The sequence below is a fragment of the Triticum urartu genome, chromosome 2A (assembly GCF_056163025.1).
Source record: "Triticum urartu cultivar PI428250 chromosome 2A, HENAU_Tu73, whole genome shotgun sequence".
Lineage (NCBI taxonomy): Eukaryota > Viridiplantae > Streptophyta > Magnoliopsida > Poales > Poaceae > Triticum > Triticum urartu.
Window position 1 is genome coordinate 434,180,001 of NC_141874.1, and position 21,978 is coordinate 434,201,978.

At 44.2% G+C, this 21,978-nt stretch overlaps 1 protein-coding gene and 1 long non-coding RNA gene across 2 annotated transcripts; both read left to right on the forward strand.

Moving 5' to 3' along the window:
• Nucleotides 1-647: 647 nt before the first annotated feature.
• On the forward strand, nt 648-3,613 carry LOC125537854 (cysteine proteinase 1). Its single transcript, XM_048701172.2, has 4 exons — nt 648-1,202; nt 1,291-1,410; nt 2,732-2,975; nt 3,087-3,613. Exons 1-4 carry the CDS (start codon nt 717-719, stop codon nt 3,374-3,376), a joined length of 1,140 nt encoding a protein of 379 aa, XP_048557129.1. The 5' UTR covers nt 648-716; the 3' UTR covers nt 3,377-3,613.
• Nucleotides 3,614-10,478: 6,865 nt separating this feature from the next.
• Nucleotides 10,479-14,047, forward strand: LOC125537855 (uncharacterized). Its single transcript, XR_015616667.1, has 2 exons — nt 10,479-13,551; nt 13,660-14,047. It is a non-coding gene; the product is annotated as an uncharacterized LOC125537855 (long non-coding RNA).
• Nucleotides 14,048-21,978: the final 7,931 nt, after the last annotated feature.

Consider the following 21,978-nt stretch of genomic DNA (forward strand, 5'->3'; position numbering starts at 1 on the left):
CCCACATAGCCCTACTTCTCATCCATCCATATAAGGGAACATAGGGGCCTCCCAAGTCAGCACCGACAATGTCTATCTCAATATCTCATACGAGACACCAATCTTGATCTCGTGTAATTTCTATTATGATCATCTATATGTATTCCACCGACAATGTCTATCTCAATATCTCATACGAGACACCAATCTTGACCTCGTATAGTTCTATTCTGATCATCTATGCGTACTCCATAGGAGCAACCCAACCCTAACGTGTGATCTCCCGGTATTATGGACCGACAATCTCGATTCGTGGTGGACGGGGTACAGTCGCCCTCCTCCTACTCCTAGTTCGCTGTTAGTACATGTAGATTTTTAGTTTTTGATAGTTATTACACATGGCATAAAATTAATGGTCGAACGTCTGCATAAGCAACTACTCCTGAAAATATCAGCGCCGCTGATGAATCCACCCACCCTGCCACCGGCTCTGTAGTAATGCTACATCACCATTAGCGACGTCGTTCTCACAGCAGCCGGAGTGAGCTGATCGCCGTTCCCGTTCTCCCCAAGCATTTGCAATCGAGTACGAGCACAAAGCAACCACGCAACGCAAGCTACTCCAACGCCGTACACCACAACGACCCGCTATAAATAACCGGCGCAGGCAACCGAACCGAAGCCACACACGCACAACACAAGAAACCGCAGGAAAAATAATACCAAGCCGACCAATCATGGCTCGCCCCCGCCTCCGGCTGCTCCTCGTCGCCGCCGCCGTCCTCCTCCTCCTCCACCCGGCCCTCTCCTCGGCGGCGGAGGGGCTGGAGGACCCCCTCATCGAGCAGGTGGTCGGGGGCGACGCGGAGAACGAGCTGGAGCTCAACGCGGAGGCGCACTTCGCGAGCTTCGTCCGGCGGTTCGGCAAGTCCTACAGGGACGCCGACGAGCACGCGCACCGGCTCTCCGTGTTCAGGGACAACCTCCGCCGCGCGCGCCGCCACCAGCGCCTCGACCCTTCCGCGGTGCACGGCATCACCAAGTTCTCCGACCTCACCCCCGACGAGTTCCGGGAGCGCTTCCTCGGCCTCCGCAAGTCCCGCCGGAGCTTCCTCAAGGGGATCTCCGGGTCGGCGCACGACGCGCCGGCCCTCCCCACCGACGGCCTCCCCACAGAGTTCGACTGGCGCGAGCACGGCGCGGTCGGCCCAGTCAAGGACCAGGTCCGCCTCTGATTCCATCTTTCCTTGGATTCGGTTGGAGCAAAAGGCAGGTTGATTTGATTCCAGCCGATCTTTCTCTTCTCTTCAGGGTTCGTGCGGGTCGTGCTGGTCCTTCAGTACGTCGGGGGCGCTGGAGGGTGCCAACTACCTCGCCACCGGAAAGCTGGAGGTGCTCAGCGAGCAGCAGCTGGTCGACTGCGACCACGAGGTATCCATCCCATCTGCATCGCCTCGTAGAATTGCCCCGCGACTAGATTTTTCGTTCTTGGTGAAAGAAAGAAAAATGTAGGGACAATAGTGGGTCTACTGATTTAATGAATGTTATATTATAGGTGGGTCAACTAAATTGATTAACCTTATCCACTTTGCAGTAAAGAATGAATAGGCATTTGCTTGCTTGTACCCAGAAAATATTCCTAGGCTGTCACTGCAAACGCACCAACCAGATAAAATACTCCCAACTTCTCCTGTTCAATGTTTTGTGCTAATTGTTTTTGTTCAATGGTCCTAAGAAGTAGCAACTGACTAGTGATTACCGAAATTTGAACGAGTGGCAAAGCCAATATTCGAGCACAGGGGAACTATCCTCTCTCAAGCAAGATATTCCTTAAACAAAGAGGCAGTTCTTTTCTTTACGGTTAACTAGATAATTGCCGGTGCATTGCAACGGAGGGCATAAATATTCTAGTAGCTTAGTCCGTGATTCACCGGCTCATGTTAGTGTGATTGTTTAAGAAAGTACAGTATGATTTTATTTGGTAAACCCTTATTTGGTATGATCATTTATTGGCTTACAAAGAAAACATAATTATATTTGGTAAGTCAATAAGAGGCGGGACAGTTGATGCCGTTTTTCAGGAAAAACGTTGAAAAAATCATAGATGAGAGGGGAAAAAAGCGAGAGGTGAGGAGAGGGAGGGAGAAACGTAAGCCTTACGATCTTTTTGAATAGGAGAGAAAACAATAGATACATTTCCACTAGAAATTTAAAAGCCTATGGATTCTGTGAAAGGATAGAAGAACCTCAGTTATGAGGGATGCATTGGAAACGGTGAAGAAACGTAACCAGAGATGCACTAGAATTTGTTAACAATATGTCAAAGAATCATTTGGGGAGTGTAATACCTGAATTATTATCAACTGGAACAATCAGTCAGTCACGCCATAATATTTAATTTTGTTACTGACAAGCAGCTTACTATATATTCTGTGTGGCCAATTAATCTTGGTTGGACCTGGACAAAATTCAAACTTACACCAATGAGGCGCTAAAACCATTTTCTGTCGTGTACTATGAGCGGAGCCATTTGCCAGTCTGTAACTCTGTACACTCATTTCTTCCATACCTTTTTGGCGTTATGAATGAAGTCAATTGTCTGATGGACGACACTGACGCTCAATTTCCCTCCATTTTGCAAACCATTTCACTTGTATTAGTATTGGTACTATTGAATTTATTCCTGCTGGCTTCCTATTCTTTTTTTAAGGTGTTCAACTAATATATGTTGTTCTCTTGTCATGGACTGCAGTGTGACCCGTCAGAACCACGCGCATGTGATGCGGGATGCAATGGTGGCTTGATGACTACAGCTTTCAGCTATCTCGCAAAAGCCGGTGGCTTAGAAACCGAGAAGGATTACCCATACACTGGGAGGAACAGTGCCTGCAAGTTTGACAAATCCAAAATTGCTGCTCAAGTTAAGAATTTTAGTACTGTTGCTATTGACGAAGATCAGATTGCCGCTAACCTTGTGAAATATGGCCCACTTGCAAGTAAGAATCCAAAGCATTTGCATATTTGATCATTGTGTCTTCAGCCGTTAGTGATCTGCTTATGTATGTCATGGAAATTACTGTGGCTGATGCATACTTCTCTTCGCGCAGTTGGTATCAATGCAGTATTCATGCAAACGTACATTGGTGGTGTCTCATGCCCATACATCTGCGGAAGGCATCTTGATCATGGTGTTCTCCTGGTTGGCTATGGATCAGCTGGTTACGCACCGCTCCGCTTCAAGGAGAAACCATACTGGATCATAAAGAACTCATGGGGCGAAAACTGGGGCGAGAGCGGGTACTACAAGATCTGCAGGGGTCCGCATGTCAAAAACAAGTGCGGTGTCGATTCCATGGTCTCCACGGTTACCGCCATCCATACCTCTAAGAAGGAATAAGATCTTGTAGTACTCAGTCTGGATTGCCTATAGACATGCTTGTGTGCCAGGACTAGGTATTCCGTGATGGTTATTCCAGTATTGCCTTGCAATTCGTAACCAGTAAATATGTGAAACTTCTCTTGATTGCTGTAATGTATCTCTGGGTTGCTATGTATTGCTACGCAGTTCTTGGAACATGGTAGCAGATATTTGTTGCCATCATTAATGTATATAATCTGGTGTTCTGGTTGATCATTGAATATGTTGTGCAATGCCATGCTATAAATTAATAGTATGTCTGATGATGATAATGTTTCACTGCATCTAGAGGAGGTTGCCTTACTTCGTTTTCAACCTCTTTCTAAACGAAGAAACATTCAAGGACACCAGATATGATCTGTGTAAAAAGTAAATCGATAATGGGAAAATTGTAACAAACTTTTTTTGGGGAGAGGAAAACAACATGACTGTTGTGCAGTTTTATTCATTTTCAAATAAAAGAATGGAAGAAAAAGAAAGCAAAGAAAGCAAAACAAACTGTACAGAAAAAAAATAAAAGAGAACAACAGAACAAGCATCAACATTTAAACTATCTGAAATCTTGGACCCAGCCTTCAAATGCAGAGGGTTTTTTTTTGACAAACCAAATGCAGAGTATTTCTTCTTGTTTTTTCTTTTCAAAACTGAGGCAAAAGATTTGCCTCATCGATTAAATAAGAGGAGAGTAGAGTTACAGAGTGTTACAAAAGGCCGAGAGAACGGCATGACAATTACTCGCGTAATACAAATTTTCTTAATTTCTTCGCTCCTGCAGTAACCCAAAGGTTGGCCTCATCCACAATAAGCTTTAGGAGGATTGGTGGCGGTGCATTCTTGTGACGAAACACCTAGAGTTCCTCTCATTCCATATTGTCCACGACACAAGCATGGTAAGAGAGGCCATGGCGCGTCAATCTGGATTGCTCAAATTGGTTCGCCTATCCCACCACTCCGAAAGGGATCCCGCAAGGTGCCAGTCATTAGTGTTCATGTGCACAAGGCCATATTTATCAATGATCAAACGCTAGAGCCTAGTAGTGAAGCAGCACTTAACGAAGAGATGGATGCCCGTCTCCTGCTCTCGCTTGTAGAGGGGGCATAGGCCACAATTAGGCCAACCATGCCGCTCAAGCCGATCGACGGTCCAAATCCGATCTGGCAAGGACAGCCAAGCGAAGAATTTGACTTTTGGGGGCGCCCACACCTTCCTCACTATGAAGTTCATGGGGGATAGAGTCAAACCAAGGAACTGCGCCTTGTACGTGGTTGACGCCGACTATAAACCATCTGTAGAGTGTTTCCATATAATGTCATCCTCGGAGTGTTCGTCGAGCTAGAAGTCGTGAATGAGCATCCAGAGGATAAAAAATTCGCGGACGTGGTGGCCGATGATGACGGTGTCTTGTCTGATCTTGAGCATCCAAGCATTCCCCTTGAGAGCCTCCCGCACCTTCCAGTTCTTTCTCCTCGAGGCCTCAAAAATGAGTGGTGCAATTTCCTTGGGCTTGCGACCAAGCAACCAAGGCGAATCCCAGAAAGGCGTTTTGGCTCCATTCCCCATGATGATAGTAGTGGAGGCATAGAAGAAATCGTGGTCCTCCGCGGTGCAAGGGGTACCCAGTCCCACCCACAGTTTGCTCGGCTCTTTCCATTCAAGCCAAAGCCATCTCAGTCTCAAGGCATGAGAAAACTTGTCGGTATTGAGGACACCCAGGCCTCCATAGCTTGTAGGCCGGCATACTATGTCCTAGTTGACTTTGCATTTCGCACCGATAGTGTTGTCCGAGCCAGACCATAGAAAAGCCCGCTTGATCTTGTTGAGGTTGTCGAGGGAGCCCCGTTGGACAATGAGGGGTGTAATGGAGTACACATCCTGGGAGGTGATGACCAAACGAACAAGGGTCGTGCGTCCAATGGTGGTGATGTTTTTCCTGTCCCATGTGACCAATTTCTCGGCCGCCTTGTCCTCTAGGTATTGGAAGTCAACTTTCCTCAGCTGGCATACTAAGAGCGGGAGACCCAAATATTTGATTGGGAAGGACGCCCTTGATGCCGGAATACTGTGGAGGATGTGCATTAAATCAAGGTTGGCGCATCGGATAGGCACCACGGAGCTTGTATGGAAGTTGGTGCAGAGGTCTGTCACATCACCAAAGCCCTTTAAGATAATAGATAAGTTGTCAATGTCTCTCTTGATCGGCGCCACAAAAACCGCTGCATCATCAGCGTAGAGGGAGGTTCGCACCATGGCACCTCGCCCTCAGATCTTATGAAGGATGCCCTTGCGCATCGCAAGGTCAAGAATCTTGTGCAGAGGGTCAATTGCAAGGACAAACAACATCAGCGAAATAGGGTCTCCTTGGCGAAACCCACGGCCATGCCTGATAGGGAACCAGGAAGGCCGTTGAGGAGGAAACGCGAGGTTGAAGAGGAGAGTGCAAGACTCCGACCCTCTTGTTCAAACTTGACATTAAAAAGGCATTCGACTCCATCAGATGGGAATATGTTTTGGACCCTCTGCAACGCATGGGGTTTGCGGATAAATTCCGAAATTGGATTGCAGTATTTCTTCTTTTGGCTCTGAATAAAATCCATTGTAACTCCTCTCTGAACTTCTTTCGGCAGTGGTATAAATTTGGAGTAACCCCTTTGAAGATGTAGTCATTGCGTGTGATCCAAATTTTCAATGCAGCTAAAATGATAATTTCCAGGGAAAAAGAAACACCCAAGAGCTGCTTGAAATTGTAACAAAGTTATTTTGCTTTTTTATGAGTTGGAGGATGTTAGGCCCTATCACAGAATGGAGCTTCAGGAAGATCAGGAAGCGTAACCTTTCTCATGTGCTTTCTTATCAAAAAAGACTTTTTGGAGGAACCGTTGCACCATTCGGTGGGCTCCTTGGATATGAGCAAAACACTATTGCTTGGCTCAATGCTCAAGATGAGATTATTTAACAAAAAAAAGAAAGAAAAACTACCACTATTGAGGTTCGATCCCATAGAACTACCACAGTTTAACCATCAACAAAAAAGTATCGCTTTAAGCTAATTTTTTTAGCAAAAAACTACCACTTTCGTTTAGTGACCATTTTGTTGATTTTCAACGAGATTATGACAGTCGTGGCCCACATGTTAGGCCGCATGTGCCTAACGGCTAACAGAGCTTGTCTGACCTGGTCGGTCCAGGTCAAAGCGGCCTTCTTCCACTGCAATGATTGATGTAATGTTGGGTCATGCTGATATCTGTTTGGTGCTTTATTTATGCATATGCATGTGTTTGCCATAATATTATCTCTATAGTTATCTTTTGTATTCATGAGTGGTAGTATTTATCATGATGTCCACCTTGTTACCAACATATGACCCTGCGTGTATGGTTTGAAGTCATATGTTGGGGGGGGGCATCTTGTCAAAATTTTCAACTCAAATAAAACCAAAAAATCTTCTAGTCTCGAAGAACCAACACTCTTTTCATATTTGAATTAGGAGGGCATGGAGCACTCATGTCCGTAACGTTCACCAAGAGGCCAATTACTGAAACAAACTTGATAACGGACATTAATCCTCACTAACCCTATTGTCATCAACACTAAAATATAATTGGAGAAACAATGCACTTTTATTTCTTCTCCCGGAGTTCATGGAAATAAGATGACTGTAATTTTTCTTTCAACCTTAGAGCATCTACAACCGAACCCCTCATACCCGCCCCAATCGCCCGGACGGGCTGTCTGGACGCAAAAAGGCCACCACACCGGCCTCCCCATATCCGGCCCAAACGCACGGACCGATCGACACTTCCCATATCCTGTTGGGAAACGTTGCATGGAAAACAAAAAATTTACTATGCATACGCAAGACCTATCCATGGAGATGCATAGCAACAAGAGGAGAGAGTGTGTCTACGTACCCTCGTAGATCGTAAGCGGAAGCGTTTAGTAACGAGGTTGATGTAGTCGAACTTCTTCGCGATCCAACCGATCGAATACCGAACGTACGACACCTCCGCGTTTAGCACACGCTCATCTCGGTGACGTCCTCACCTTCTTGATCCAGCAAGACGACGAGGTAGTGGATGAGTTCCGGCAGCATGACGGTGTGGTGATGGTGATGGTGATGTTATCTATGCAGGGCTTCGCCTAAGCACTATGAAAATTTGATTGAGGGTGTAAACGGTGGAGGGGGGCGCCGCACACGGCTAAGATATTGTCGTGGTTATGTGTGGCGCCCCCTTCCCACATATATATAGGTGGGGGGAGAGGGGAGCAGCCACGTGGAGCCCCCAAGTAGGCCGAATCCTACTTGGGGTCCTCCCGAAGCCGCGCGCCCTTCCTTATTTGAGTGCAGAAGGAAGGCAGGGGGAGGTGGCGCCCCCCCCCCTTTCCTTTCTCTCGTGAGGAGGGAAAGGCAGGAGGGGGCACCCCTCCCCTTTCCTTCCTCATAGGGCCGGCCAGCCAGGAAAGGGGCGCACCAGCCCCCTTGTGGGCTGGTCTGTCCCTCCTTGGCCCATTAGGCCCATACACTTACCGGGGGTGTCCGAAACCCCTTCCGGTGACCCGATGACTACCTGGTGTACTCCGAAACTCTTTTGGTGTCCGAATATCATCGTCCTATATATCAATTTTTACCTTCGGACCATTTCGGAGCTCCTCATCATGTTCGTGATCTCATCTAGTACTCCAAACAACATTCGGTCACCAAATCATATAACTCATATAATACTATATCGTCAACGAACGTTAAGCGTGCGGACCCTACGGGTTCGAGAACTATGTAGACATGACCAAGACACCTCTCCGGTCAATAACCAATAGCGGAACCTGGATGCCCATCTTGGCTCCTACATATTCTATGAAGATCTTTATCGGTCGAACCTTATGACAACATATGTAATTCTCTTTGTCTATCGGTATGTTACTTGCCCGAGATTCGATCGTCGGTATCTTCATACCTAGTTCAATCTCATTACCGACAAGTCTCTTTACTCGTTCCTTAATACATCATCTTGCAACTAACTCATTAATCACTTTGCTTGCAAGGCTTCTTATGATGTGTATTACCGAGAGGGTCCAGAGATACCTCTTCGATACTCGGAGTGACAAATCCTAATCTCGATCTATGCCAACTCAACAAACACCTTTGGAGATACCCGTAGAGCATCTTTATGATTACCCAGTTACACTATGATGTTTGATAGCACACAAGGTATTCCTTCGGTATCCAGGAGTTGCATAATCTCATACTCGAAGGAATGTGTATTTGACATTAAGAAAGCAATATCAATAAATTGAACGACATGCTAAGCTAACGGATGGGTCTTGTCCATCACATCATTCTCCTAATGATGTGATCTCGTTATCAAATGACAACACATGCCTATGGTTAGGAAACCTTAACCATCTTGATCAACGAGCTAGTCTAGTAGAGGCTTACTAGGGACACGGTATTTGTTTATGTATTCACACGTGCATTGAAGTTTCCGACCAATACAATTCTAGCATGAATAATAAACCTTTATCATGAATAAGGAAATATAAGATAACAACTTTATTATTGCCTCTAGGTCATATTTCCTTTAGTCCCCCACTTGCACTAGAGTCAATAATCTAGATTACATAGTAATGAATCTAACACCCATGGAGTCTTGGTGCTGATCATGTTTTGCTCGCGGAAGAGGCTTAGTCAACGAGTTTGCTACATTCAGATCCGTATGCATTTTGCAAACTTCTATGTCTCCATCCTTGACCTTTTCACGAATAGAGTTGAAGCGTCTCTTGATGTGTTTGGTTCTCTTGTGAAATCTGGATTCCTTCGCCAAGGCAATTGCTCCAATGTTGTCATAAAAAATTTTCATTGGACCCGATGCACTGGGTATTACACCCAGATCGATATGAACTCCTTCATCCAGACTCCTTCATGAGCTGCTTGCGAAGTAGCTATGTACTCCACTTCACACGTAGATCCCGCCACGACACTCTGCTTGGAACTGCACCAACTAACAGCTCCACCATTCAATATAAATACGTATTCGGTTTGTGACTTAGAGTCATCTGAATCAGTGTCGAAGCTAGCATCGACGTAACCATTTACGACGAGCTCTTCGTCACCTCCATAAACGAGAAACAGATCCTTGGTCCTTTTCAGGTACTTCAAGATGTTCTTGACCGTTGTCCAGTGACCCACTCCTGGATTACTTTGGTACCTCCCTGCCAAACTTATGGCAAGGCACATATCATAGGTCTGGTACACAACATAGCATACATGATAGAGCCTATGACTGAGACATAGTTAATGACTTTCATTTTCTCTCTATCTTCTGCAGTGGCCGGGCTTTGAGTCTGACTCAATTTCACACCTTGTAACACAGGTAAGAACCCTTTCTTTGACTAATCCATTTTGATCTTCTTCAAAACTTTATCAAGGTATGTGCTTTGTGAAAGTCCTATTAAGCGTCTTGATCTATCTCTATAGATCTTGGTGCCCAATATATAAGCATCTTCACCGAGGACTTTCACTGAAAAGTTCTTATTCAAGTATCCTTTTATACTATCCAGAAATTCTATATCATTTCCAATCAACAATATGTCATCCACATATAATATCATAAATGCCATAGAGCTCTCACTCATTTACTTGTAAATACAGGTTTCACCATAAGTCTGTATAAAACCATATGCTTTGATCACCTCTGTAACACCCCGATAATAATTCTATAGTAATCTCAATCTAATTATGCTATGTCACATACCTTGCTAAGCTTATTTGCCCTTGATACAAATAAAAATCAAATTTGAATTTGAATTTCATGTCCAATTATTATTTCTTCAAACTGTAAATCTAAAATGTTCACATTTTAGTATAAATTCCCCTGATCATTTGTGATGTTGAACCAGCATCATTTGGCTCACCAAATATTCCCTAGTAAATTATGAAGTGGCCCAATAGCACTCAAGTGGAGCATTTAAATTCAAACATTATTTTGATGGATTGTAAACAGCCCCCAAACCTTGTGGTCATCTCCAAAATAATGACTTATAATTATGTGACAAGTTTCATGTTTAATAAAACTCATTTGATAGCTTAGAAAAAAAAACGGAGACTATAAAAGAAAACGGAAAAAGGAAAAGAAAATGCCTAAGAAGCTACTGTGGGGATGGGTTCTATGTAGCTACAGTGCTTCGGCCCAGCACACAAAGGCTTTTCCCCCACCTCTGTACAGTGCAGAGGAGGCCATGGTGCTGTGCACGCGCGCTCGGCCGTCCATGCGCCGATGCCCCTCGTGTCGATCATCCGCTTGTCCTGGAGATGCATAAGAGCCCTCCCGACCCCGTTGGCAAACCCTAGTCGCTTCATACCTCCCCATCGTCTCTCTCTCTCGATCTAAACTCGTGCCCGAGCACATCGTCGACGCAACACCATGGAGCACGCGGCCACCGGCCTCCCCTCGTCGCATGAAGATGTCCGGGAGCTCCGTCGTGGTCGGCTCCATCACCACGCCGAAGGGCTCGAGCTAGGAGGCCTCGGGCGCTCGCCATCGCGCATCTTCCCCGCGTCCGGTCGCCGCTTCCCCGTCTCGGATCTCCTCCCTCAGCGCCCCCCCCCCCCCCCCCCCCCCCCCCCCGACCTCCCGAGCACGTCATCGAGAACCGGGGTGAGATCCTCCCTCTGGTCCCCTTTTTCCCCCTTCGATTTCGTCGTCGTAGACCGCCGCACCACCGCGCCCCAGCTCCTGGTCGTCGCACCCCGTGGCCGTGCTCCCCTCGGCCCCTGGCCGCGTTCGGGCCGCGCCCTTGCTGCGCCCAAGCGCGCTCACAGCTCCGCGACCGCGCCCCCGCTACGCTTGAGCTGTGCCCAGCCGCCTCGCCCTCCTGCCCGTCGTTGCCCGCCTTGCTTCTGCTGCTGCCTTCCCCTGCCGTTCTACTTCTGCTACTGCATACCGCTAGCGCCGCTGCCGCTGCTATGCTATGCTGTCGTTGCTGCTTGTTGTACCTGCGGCTGTGCCGTTGCCTATTCCTGCTGCTATCGCTGCTTTGCTGCTGGTGCATGCTACTGCCGGCTGCTGCAGCTAGTGGCCATGGCCAAGGCCATGGCCGAGTGTTTGTTGTGGTGTGTGGGCGTGTGTATCCTGTGTGTGTGGCCGGCCCATTCCAAATTGTTTACTGCTAATTAGATTAGGTATCTCTACTGTTAAAGGGAGATCGAACTTCGTGATGGTTGGACCTCCCCTCGTGGTTCGACCACCTGGATTCCCCAGCCTCGCTGGAAAAAAAATCGCAGGAAATAGAACCCCAGGTTCCGAGATAACCCACACGTTCTCCACCTTCTCCCCGACCTGTCCATCTCATCTCCAGATCTCTTTGGCACGAACCCAGACGACCCGGCGTTCTCCTCTCCTCGCAACCGCGTGGCGCCCTCCCTCTCTAGGTTGGCCATAGCCCGAGCCCTCGGGCGACGACCACCCGAGCCACTCTACCGTCATGGAATGAAGGAGGCAGCGGCGGGGGGCGGTGCGGATTCCATCTTACCCACCACCGTCACGTATGGAAGGAGGCCATGGCAACCAGCTGTGCGAAGCCAATCCTCCGCCTGGCAGTTATGTGCGGCTCCCTCCGCCGGAGCTTCTCTGCACATGTACGTTGTCTCGTCGGTCTCTTCATCCCTTCGGTCGGCACGCACCGGCGCTGCTGACCCGTGGTTGACCAGCAGCGGAGGCGTGTGTAAGAGTCTCCAGCCGCTGCATGCTACATCATCAGGTTTGATCTTCTGTTAAATCCTTATCTCTTCAGTTTCCGTTTGGAACATTCCATTCTTGTTAGTGATCATCAGGGATCCCATCAGCCCTCATATTTGGACAGATATATAGGATTTTTCATCCGTGTGTGGTTCAATTGGCATATTATTAGGCATCTGATAAAATTGCCTAAAGGTGGCCGCCGAATACCATCCCCTCACCGATCAGGACTAGAAGATGGCAAAACTCTCACCGATCAGGCTTATAATTTAGCGGCAGCGTGGTGTCATCATGGTCGGAGGAGGCAACTCATGTGGGGATGCCAAGGAGATCAATCAGAATTCTATCGCTGTTGTTGCACCAAAATATCTTTACAGCTGCTATTTTTTTTAAATATCCCAAATACAGATTATTTTGTCAATGCAACAACATGATCAATCTCAATCTGGGACATGCATTACTCATGGTATACTTAATAATTAAGTGGAGTTCCAAAAGCGACGATGATGGTTGTGCCACCACCAACAGCAGAGAAGAAAGAGGCGTGGCAGTGGTGTGGTGCAGAAAGAGCGATAGAGAAGTGAGAGGAAACTAAGTAGCGGCATTGGTGTAAGGACTAAGGAAGAGAGCAAGATGAGGTTCTGGGGAAATGCGACAGGGTAGTCGCTCCCTAAGCCTATCGGCATGACCCAATTCACTCTAATTTTTTTTCCAGGTTCAGTTTTGTTAGCATTGGTGTTCACATTCTACTGTTCAGAGAAGTATTTTTCCAGGTTCATTAGTACAGTTTTGTTAGCATTTTTTTGAATGATGATAATAAAGATTTATGCCTTTAATACATGTTCCAACTATAGGAGGATGCCAAGGAGATCAATCAGATTTCTTTACACATTAAGACATCTTCATCTTTTATTGCTACTGTTGCAGCACAATAGCTTTAGTGTCGCTATTTTTCAGAAAATATCCCAATTTACACATTGTTTTGTCAATTTTAATTTTCAAACGGAGGTTTGTTTGGTAGACATTACTTTCTAAATATAGTTAAACTTTAACAGATGTATACATTGAGCAGAGTCAACTGAACATGCTACCGGCAGAAAGAGTCAATTAAAACATGATGTATTTTCTTAGTTCTTAGATGGTATGTAGGTCCTGGACTAATAATTGTAGGTGTTGACATACTATTTCTATTGTAAGAGAACTATGTGGATGATGCATCATTAGAAAAAATTGACAGAATTAGGATGGTTGTTATTCTGATGGACGTGATTACTGCACTACAATGCTTCTAATAGCTTTATAGTTTTATGATGCAAACCTATGTGTTCGGGAGCCTTTTTTTCTACGGAAATCTGAAGTATGTGGTTGAAGTAAATACTGTACGGAGAAAGAGTTTGCATATTCAGCAGCAGTGCAGGCTGCTGGTACGACAACATAATCTGTCCAAGCTGAAGTGAAACACATACAGCAAACTGTCAATCTTGTATCGAATGAGAGCCAAAAATTGATGGTAACTTCCTTCATCCTATCAGGGCCAGATAGGAAGATCTCCCGAGTACACGGTCAAGAGGAAGCTTGGCAAAGGGGGGCTCGACCATGTTTTCGTCAGCCGGCATTTAGCTGGTGCAACAGGATGGTCCACATGTGCGAGTGCTCAACAGATGGGTGCTATTTTTACATGTTCCCTGCTTTCTTACTATACCCTTTGCCAAAAAATAACTTTGGCGTCAGGTTTTGCACTCACTGATGTGAAGCCAGAGGAAAGCTAATTGCACATTTGTTCACGTTACTGTTTCTGTTTGTGGGTTGCAAGGACTTTGAGATTACCACATGTCCCCCGTTTAATTATCTATATTAAGGCGTGGCCTTCATGTGTAGCCATTTTTTCTAATAAGCAACAAGAACCTACAATTCATTGGAGTTGGATAAAGAGTGCATATGTAACAAAAGCAGCAGCGAGCCCGAGGAAGAGATGAGGAAGGACAGAGATGTACCATCGTCATGCTTTTATCTTCTTCGGGAACAATCGGGAGAACTGTAGTTTTTCAACGAATGTTGAAAACTGAATGAACGCCTGCTGAATAAATTACATGATCTGAAAACTTGACGCTGTGTTGTTGCATATAAATAAATTTATCATCCAGTATTCACCAGCCTCCCTGTGTTGTTCAAATTCCCTTCAGTGATGACAAAGCATGCAGGCAACTTTGAGTATATGTTTTTTATATATCATTGTCAGATTGTAAGATGTTGACGTGTTGTCCATCTTTCATTTTCAATGTCTCCAACATAGTATGGTTTTGAAATTTCTGCACTTGCTTTGACCAGACAAAGGCAATAACTCCAGGACTTAGCCAAATAGGAACACAAGGGAAAGAGGAATAAAAATTTATATTTGAATGGCCTGGTTAGTCCAAATCGGATGGATATCTTCCCAAGTCCTACTTATTTTGCAACATTCTATAGATTGATATGTTATGCTGATTATATATCACGTACTTAATTCTGAGAAAGACGGTAAGAACAAATTCCATGATAAATATATTTGTATATGAAAGAACCAACGTGTGTAGTGGCAAGGATCGAAGGAATGGTCAACACATTGATATTTTGCATGGTAGGCATAACAGAGTGAGATGTCGCACGGATAAAGTGGGTTTCGAGACGTACATGATAATCGATGAGGACAAGGCACTATTTTCCTAATGCATTGTATAGTTTACTGTTGTCACCGTAACGCACGGGTATTTAGCTAGTGGTTAGTTTATGTGTTAATTAGCCTAATGTGTCCACATGTGGTTTCACACTTTAGTTAAAAGGCCAGTCAATGACATGTGGTCCCTTGTTAGTTTAACCCTTAGTTAACCAATGTTTCTATTACATGTGGGCCACCAATCCTTTGTTGACTAGTCAAATTGTTTGGGTCAACCCCACTGCCATACACACTGTCTAGCAGAGTCCCATTGACAAGAGTTTTTCTATTTAAATTTTCGAATTAAATAATTCCAACAATTCTATGGAACTTTAAAAATTAATATAAAATTATCCGTAACTCGGATGAAAATACTTTGTACATGAAAGTTGCTCAGAACGATGAGACGAATCCGGATACGCAGCTCGTTCGTCCGCCACACACCTCTAGCATAGCAAACATGCAACTTTCCCCTTCCGATTCATCTGTCCGAAAACGCGAAACACCGGGGATACTTTCCCGGATGTTTCCCCCCTTCGCCGGTATCACCTCCTACTGCGTTAGGAGACACCTAACACTGTTACTTGTCATGTCATTGATACGTCTCCGTCGTATCTACTTTTCCAAACACTTTTGCCCTTGTTCTGGACTCTAACTTGTATGATTTGAATAGAACTAACCCGGACTGACGCTGTTTTCAGCAGAATTACCATGGTGTTATTTATGTGCAGAAACAAACGTTCTCGGAATGACCTGAAACTTCACGGAGCAACTTTTTAGAAAATATAAAAAATACCTGCAAAAGATGAAGGCCAGGGGGCCCACCACCTGTCCACGAGGGTGGGGGCGCGCCTGCCCCCTAGGGCGCGCCCCTACCTCGTGGGCCCCCTGGGGCCTCTCCGACTCCAACTCCAACTCCATATATTATGTTTCGGGGAGAAAAAAAATCAGAGAGAAGAATTCATCGCGTTTTACAATACGGAGCCGCCGTCAAGCCCTAAAACCTTTCGGGAGGCTGATCTGGAGTCCGTTCGGGGCTTCGGAGAGGGGAATCCGTCGCCATCGTCATCATCAACCATCCTCTATCACCAATTTCATGATGCTCACCGCCGTGCGTGAGTAATTCCATCGTAGGCTTGCTGGACGGTGATGGGTTGGATGGGATCTATCATATAATCGAGTTAATTTTGTTAGGGTTTGATCCCTAGTATCCACTATGTTCTGAGATTGATGTTGCTATGACTTTGCTATGCTTAATGCTTGTTGAAAGAACATGCGGTGCCCCCATGTTTGGTTTTGGTAATTGATGACAATCTCTATGGACTAATGGTTTCCTTGAGTTATATTTGAAGGATTTTTCCATAGGCATTTCTTGAAGTCCATGTGTTGGTTTCAAGGAGTTTATGGGTTGACCAAGGTGCTATTAAGGAATTATCCAAAGATTGGTCATGTGAGTGTTGAGCTTATTGCAAGCATGTCTTGAAGAAGAAGATTGTGTGATCATTCATGTTTACCTTCAAGACATCATCCAAACGAAGAGAGTTGGAAAGATTCAAGGTTGATCAAGACTAAGTCAAGAGTGAATCAAGTTAATCAACTCACAAAGAGTAGAAGATGTACCGAGAGGGATCAAGTGATCCCATGGTATGGTAAGCATTGTCCGTTGCACTTTGTGTACTAACCCATGGTCTATGTGAGAGTCTATGTGGGGTTAGGTACATGTCCATGGGCTTGCGTCAAGAGGATGATATCATACAACCCATGGGAAGGATGACATCAAGTGGTAATCGTCATCAAGATTGCCGTGTGCAAGTTCAAGTGGAGAATCAAGAAGAGATCAAGTGCTTGAATATTGCCATCCATTGTGGTGTCAATGGACTTGTGAAGATGTGCCGAAGAGTGGCTCACCCATAGTGGAGTATGGGGGAGCAATCATCTAGTCTCCATCGACCCAACGCAATCAAGAAAGGTGGTCCATCTTGAGGAGGACAAGATCATCATCATCTAGCTCAAGTGGATCATGTCCAAGGTAAAGGTTTGCCCTTGATAGGTTTTCTATTTTACCGGTCTCATGGTGGTAGTTGGGAGACCGGGTTATAGGATCGATAGCCGTACTATCAAGGGGGGCTCTCAAGTGAGTAGCTTGATCATATCGTTCGTCGAGAGCTCAAACCATTGCATCCTTGCATCATGTTTCTTGGTTCTTGTTTGGTTCTCTTTGTGAGTCTTAGAGCTTATGGTCATCTTGATTACAAGCTTGAGTTCATCGAAAACGGAGTTTGCATGCGTCTTCTATGATGTTTTCGGTGTTGAAGGTTTTTCCGGTCTTTTCCGAGGAAGGGTTCTCACCTTATCCTTTTTAGCTCGTGTTCTTCCCCCATTGTTGACCTTCTTCGAGCTTGATAACTCTCAATCCCTCCAATGATTCTTGCTAGTTCTTGAGGGAAAATAGAGAGGAGATCTAGATCCACGTTTCCACCAATCACTTTCTCCTCTAGGTGAGGGGAACCCCTTGGATCTAGATCTTGGAGTTCTTCGTGTTCTTCTTTCGTTCTTCCTCTCATTTTCTTCCCTAGAATTAGTTGCTTTGGTGGGATTGGGAGAGAAGGACTTGGGCACTCCGTGTGCCCTTGCCATTGCATTTGGTGCATCGGTTTGAGTTCTCCACGGTGATACGTGGAAGTGAAGTTTGAGAAGCTTATTACTCTTGGGTGTTTGGGCACCCTAGAGCTTGTTCCTCTTGGGTGCCTTGGCGCCCTAGACGGTTGGTGGTGTTCGGAGCTCAATCATTGTGGTGTAAAGCTCCGGGCAAGCGCCGGGGTCTCCAATTAGGTTGTGGAGATCGCCCCGAGCAATTTGACGGGTACCGGTGACCGCCCCCAAGGGTTGCCAAAGTGTATGGGTTCGGTGACCGCCCCCAAGGGTTGCCATTTGTATGGGTTCGGTGACCGCCCTCAAGGGTCCCTTAGTGGAATCACGGCATCTTGCATTGTGCGAGGGCGTGAGGAAATTACAGTGGCCCTAGTGGCTTCTTGGGGAGCATTGTGCCTCCACACCGCTCCAAACGGAGATTAGCATTCGCAAGGGTGTGAACTTCGAGATACATCGTCGTCTCCGCGTGCCTCGGTTATCTCTTACCCGAGCTCTTTACTTATGCGCTTTACCTTGTGATAGCCATATTGTTTCTTGTCATATTTCTTGCTATCACATAGTTGTTTATCTTGCTTAGTATAAGTTGTTGGTGCACATAGGTGAGCCTAGTTGTTGTAGGTTTTGTGTTTGACAAATTAACCGCTAGGTTTATTCCGCATTTGTTCAAGCCTAAACCGTAATTATTTTAAAGCGCCTATTCAACCCCCCCTCTAGGCGACATCCACGATCTTTCACTTGTCACTAGGGCCCGAGTGCCATGATTTCAGATCTGAACCTATTATGTTTTATCAATATACGAGTGTTCTTGATCCTATCTTGCAAGTCTATAGTCACATATTATGTGTTATGATCCGTTAACCCCGAAGTGACAATAATCGGGATACTTACCGGTGATGACCGTAGTTTGAGGAGTTCATGTACTCACTATGTGTTAATGCTTTGTTCCGGTACTCTATTAAAAGGAGGCCTTAATATTCCTTAGTTTCCATAAGGACCCCGCTGCCACGGGAGGGTAGGAAAAAAGATGTCATGCAAGTTCTTTTCGATAAGCACGTATGACTATATTCGGAATACATGCCTACATTACATTGATGAACTGGAGCTAGTTCTGTGTCACCCTAGGTTATGACTGTTACATGATGAACCGCATCTGGCATAATTCTCCATCACCGATCCATTGCCTATGAGCTTTCCATATATTGTTCTTCGCTTATTTACTTTCCCGTTGCTATTGTTATCATCACTACAAAATATCAAAAACATTTACTACCGTTACCTTTTGTTATCGTTACCTCTACTATCATATTACTTTGCTACTAAATACTTTGCTGCAGATATTAAGTTCCCAGGTGTGGTTGAATTGACAACTCAGCTGCTAATACTTGAGAGTATTCTTTGGCTCCCCTTGTGTCGAATCAATAAATTTGGGTTGAATACTTTACCCTCAAAAACTGTTGCGATCCCCTATACTTGTGGGTTATCAAGACTATTTTCTGGCGCCGTTGCTGGGGACCATAGCTCTATTCTTTGAGTCACTTGGGATTTATATCTGCTTATCATTATGAAGAACTTGAAAGATCCAAGAACCAAGATTTATCCCTCAACTACGAGGGAAGGTAATGAACTGCCATCTAGCTCTGCACTTGATTCACCTTCTGTTTTGAGTAAGCTTGCGACGCCTAAAACTGCTTCTGCTATTCGTTCTGATATGTCGCATGTTATTGATGATGCTACTTCCGCTATGCATGATACTTATGATGAAACTACTTCTATGCTTGATACTACTGTGCCACTTGGTGAATTTCTTGATGAACAACTTGCTAGGGCTAGAGAGATTGAAAATATTGAATCTGATAATACTGATGAAAGTGATGATGAAGAATCACTTGTTATTTCTAAGGGTTATGTTTTTGATCAAGAAGCCTCTTTAGCTATTTTAGCTTGCAAAGATAGAAACGAACTTAAGAGGTTATTAGCTAAATGGAATAAGCAATCTCTAAATGCTAGAATGAAACCTGACCCTGCTTTTGCTACTTCACCTATCTGTGTTACTGATAAGGATTATGAATTCTCTGTTGATCCTGATATAATTACTTTGGTTGAGTCTGATCCTTTTCATGGCTATGAATCTGAAACTGTTGTGGCACATCTTACTAAATTAAATGATATAGCTACCCTGTTTACTAAAGATGAGAGAACTCGCTACTTTTATATCCTTAAAATATTTCTGTTCTCATTAAAGGGTGATGCTAAGATATGGTTTAATTCTCTTGATCCTGGTTGTGTGCGTAGTCCCCAGGATATGATTTATTACTTCTCTGCTAAATATTTCCCTACTCATAAGAAACAAGCTGCTTTAAGGGATATATATATATATATATAATTTTGTGCAAATTGAAGAAGAGAGTCTCCCACAAGCTTGGGGGAGGCTTCTCCAATTACTTAATGCTTTGCCTGATCATCCTCTTAAGAAAAATGAAATACTTGATATCTTTTATAATGGACTAACCGATGCTTCCAGAGATTACCTGGATAGTTGTGCTGGTTCTGTTTTCAGGAAAAGAACACTGGATGAAGCTGAAATTCTATTGAATAATATGTTGACAAATGAAAATAATTGGACACCTCCGGAGCTAATTCCCGAGCCTATTCCTAAACCAACTCCGAAGAAGAGGGGTATTCTATTTCTCAGTCCTGAAGATATGCAAGAGGCAAAGAAATCTATGAAAGAAAAAGGTATTAAAGCTGAAGATGTTAAGAATTTACCTCCTATTGAAGAAATACATGGTCTTAATTTACCGCCTGTTGAAGAAACATATGATCTCTTACCAATTGAAGAAACTCATGGTCTTGATAACCCGACATAGGTAGTAAAGGTAAATTCTCTCTATAGATATGATAAAGCTGAAATCCCATTTACTAAGTTTGCTAGCCCATGCTTAGATGAGTTTGATAAATTTATGGCTAAGCAAGAAGATTTTAATGCTTATTTTGGTAGACAATTGAAATACAATTCAAATATGCTTGAACACTTGGGTGATTATATGGCTAATGTCAAAGGTGAACTTAAACTTATTAGTAAACATGCTTCTATGGTTACCACTCAAGTAGAACAAGTACTAAAAGCTCAAAACGATTTTCTCAATGAATTGAATAGTAAGAATAATGATAATGCTGTTAGAGTGGCTACTAGAACTGGTAGAATGACCCAGGAACCTTTGTATCCTGAAGGCCACCCTAAGAGAATTGAGCAAGATTCTCAGAGAAATAATATAGATGCACCTAGTCCTTCTAAAAGGAAGAAAAAGAAAAATGATAGGACTTTGCATGCTTCTAGTGAACCTATTACTGAAACACCTGAGAATCCAAATGATATTTCTATTTCTGATGCTGAAACATAATCTGGTAATGAACCCGAAACTAGTAATAATGTTAATGACAATGTTCATGATGATGCTCAACCTAGCAATGATAATGATATAGAGATTGAACCTGCCGTTGATCTTGATAACCCACAATCAAAGAATCAACATTTTGATAAGAAAGACTTTGTTGCTAGGAAACATGGTAAAGAAAGAGAACCATGGGTTAAGAAACCCATGCCTTTTCCTCCCAAACCATCCAATAAAAAGGATGATGAGGATTTTGAGTGCTTTGCTGAAATGATTAGACCTATCTTTTTGCGTATGCGATTAACTGATATGCTTAAAATGAATCCTTATTCTAAATACATGAAAGAAATTGTTACTAATAAAAGAAAGATACCGGAAGCTGAAATTTCCACCATGCTTGCTAATTATACTTTTAAGGGTGGAATACCAAAGAAACTAGGAGATCCCGGTGTACCCACTATACCATGCTCTATTAAAAGAAAGTATGTTAGAACTGCTTTATGTGATCTTGGAGTCGGTGTTAGTGTTATGCCTCTCTCTTTATATCGTAGACTTGATTTGAATAAGTTGACACCTACTGAAATATCTTTGCAAATGGCTGATAAATCAACTGCTATACCTGTCGGTATTTGTGAGGATGTGCCTGTTGTAGTTGCAAACGTTACTATTTTAACAGACTTTGTTATTCTTGATATTCCCGAGGACGATAGTATGTCTATTATTCTTGGAAGACCCTTTTTTAATACTGCAGGGGCTGTTATTGATTGCACTAAAGGCAATGCCACTTTTCATGTTAATGGTAATGAGCATACGGTGCACTTTCCGAGGAAACAACCTCAAGTCCACAGTATCAATTCTATTGGAAAAATTCCATCAATTATATTTGGAGGTTTTGAATTTCCTCTTCCTACTGTCAAGAAGAAATATGTTATTCTTATTATTGGGGATGTGCATATCCCCTTTGAGGTAACATAGTGTTATTCAAAATTTCTTTGGTTCCATGTTATTCAGAATGAGTTCGTTAACAAGACTTGATCAACCTTGTTAGTGGATTCCTTTTGATGATCATGAGATGGATAAAACTAGAAGGCACAACCTTCTGTACCCCACTTTTA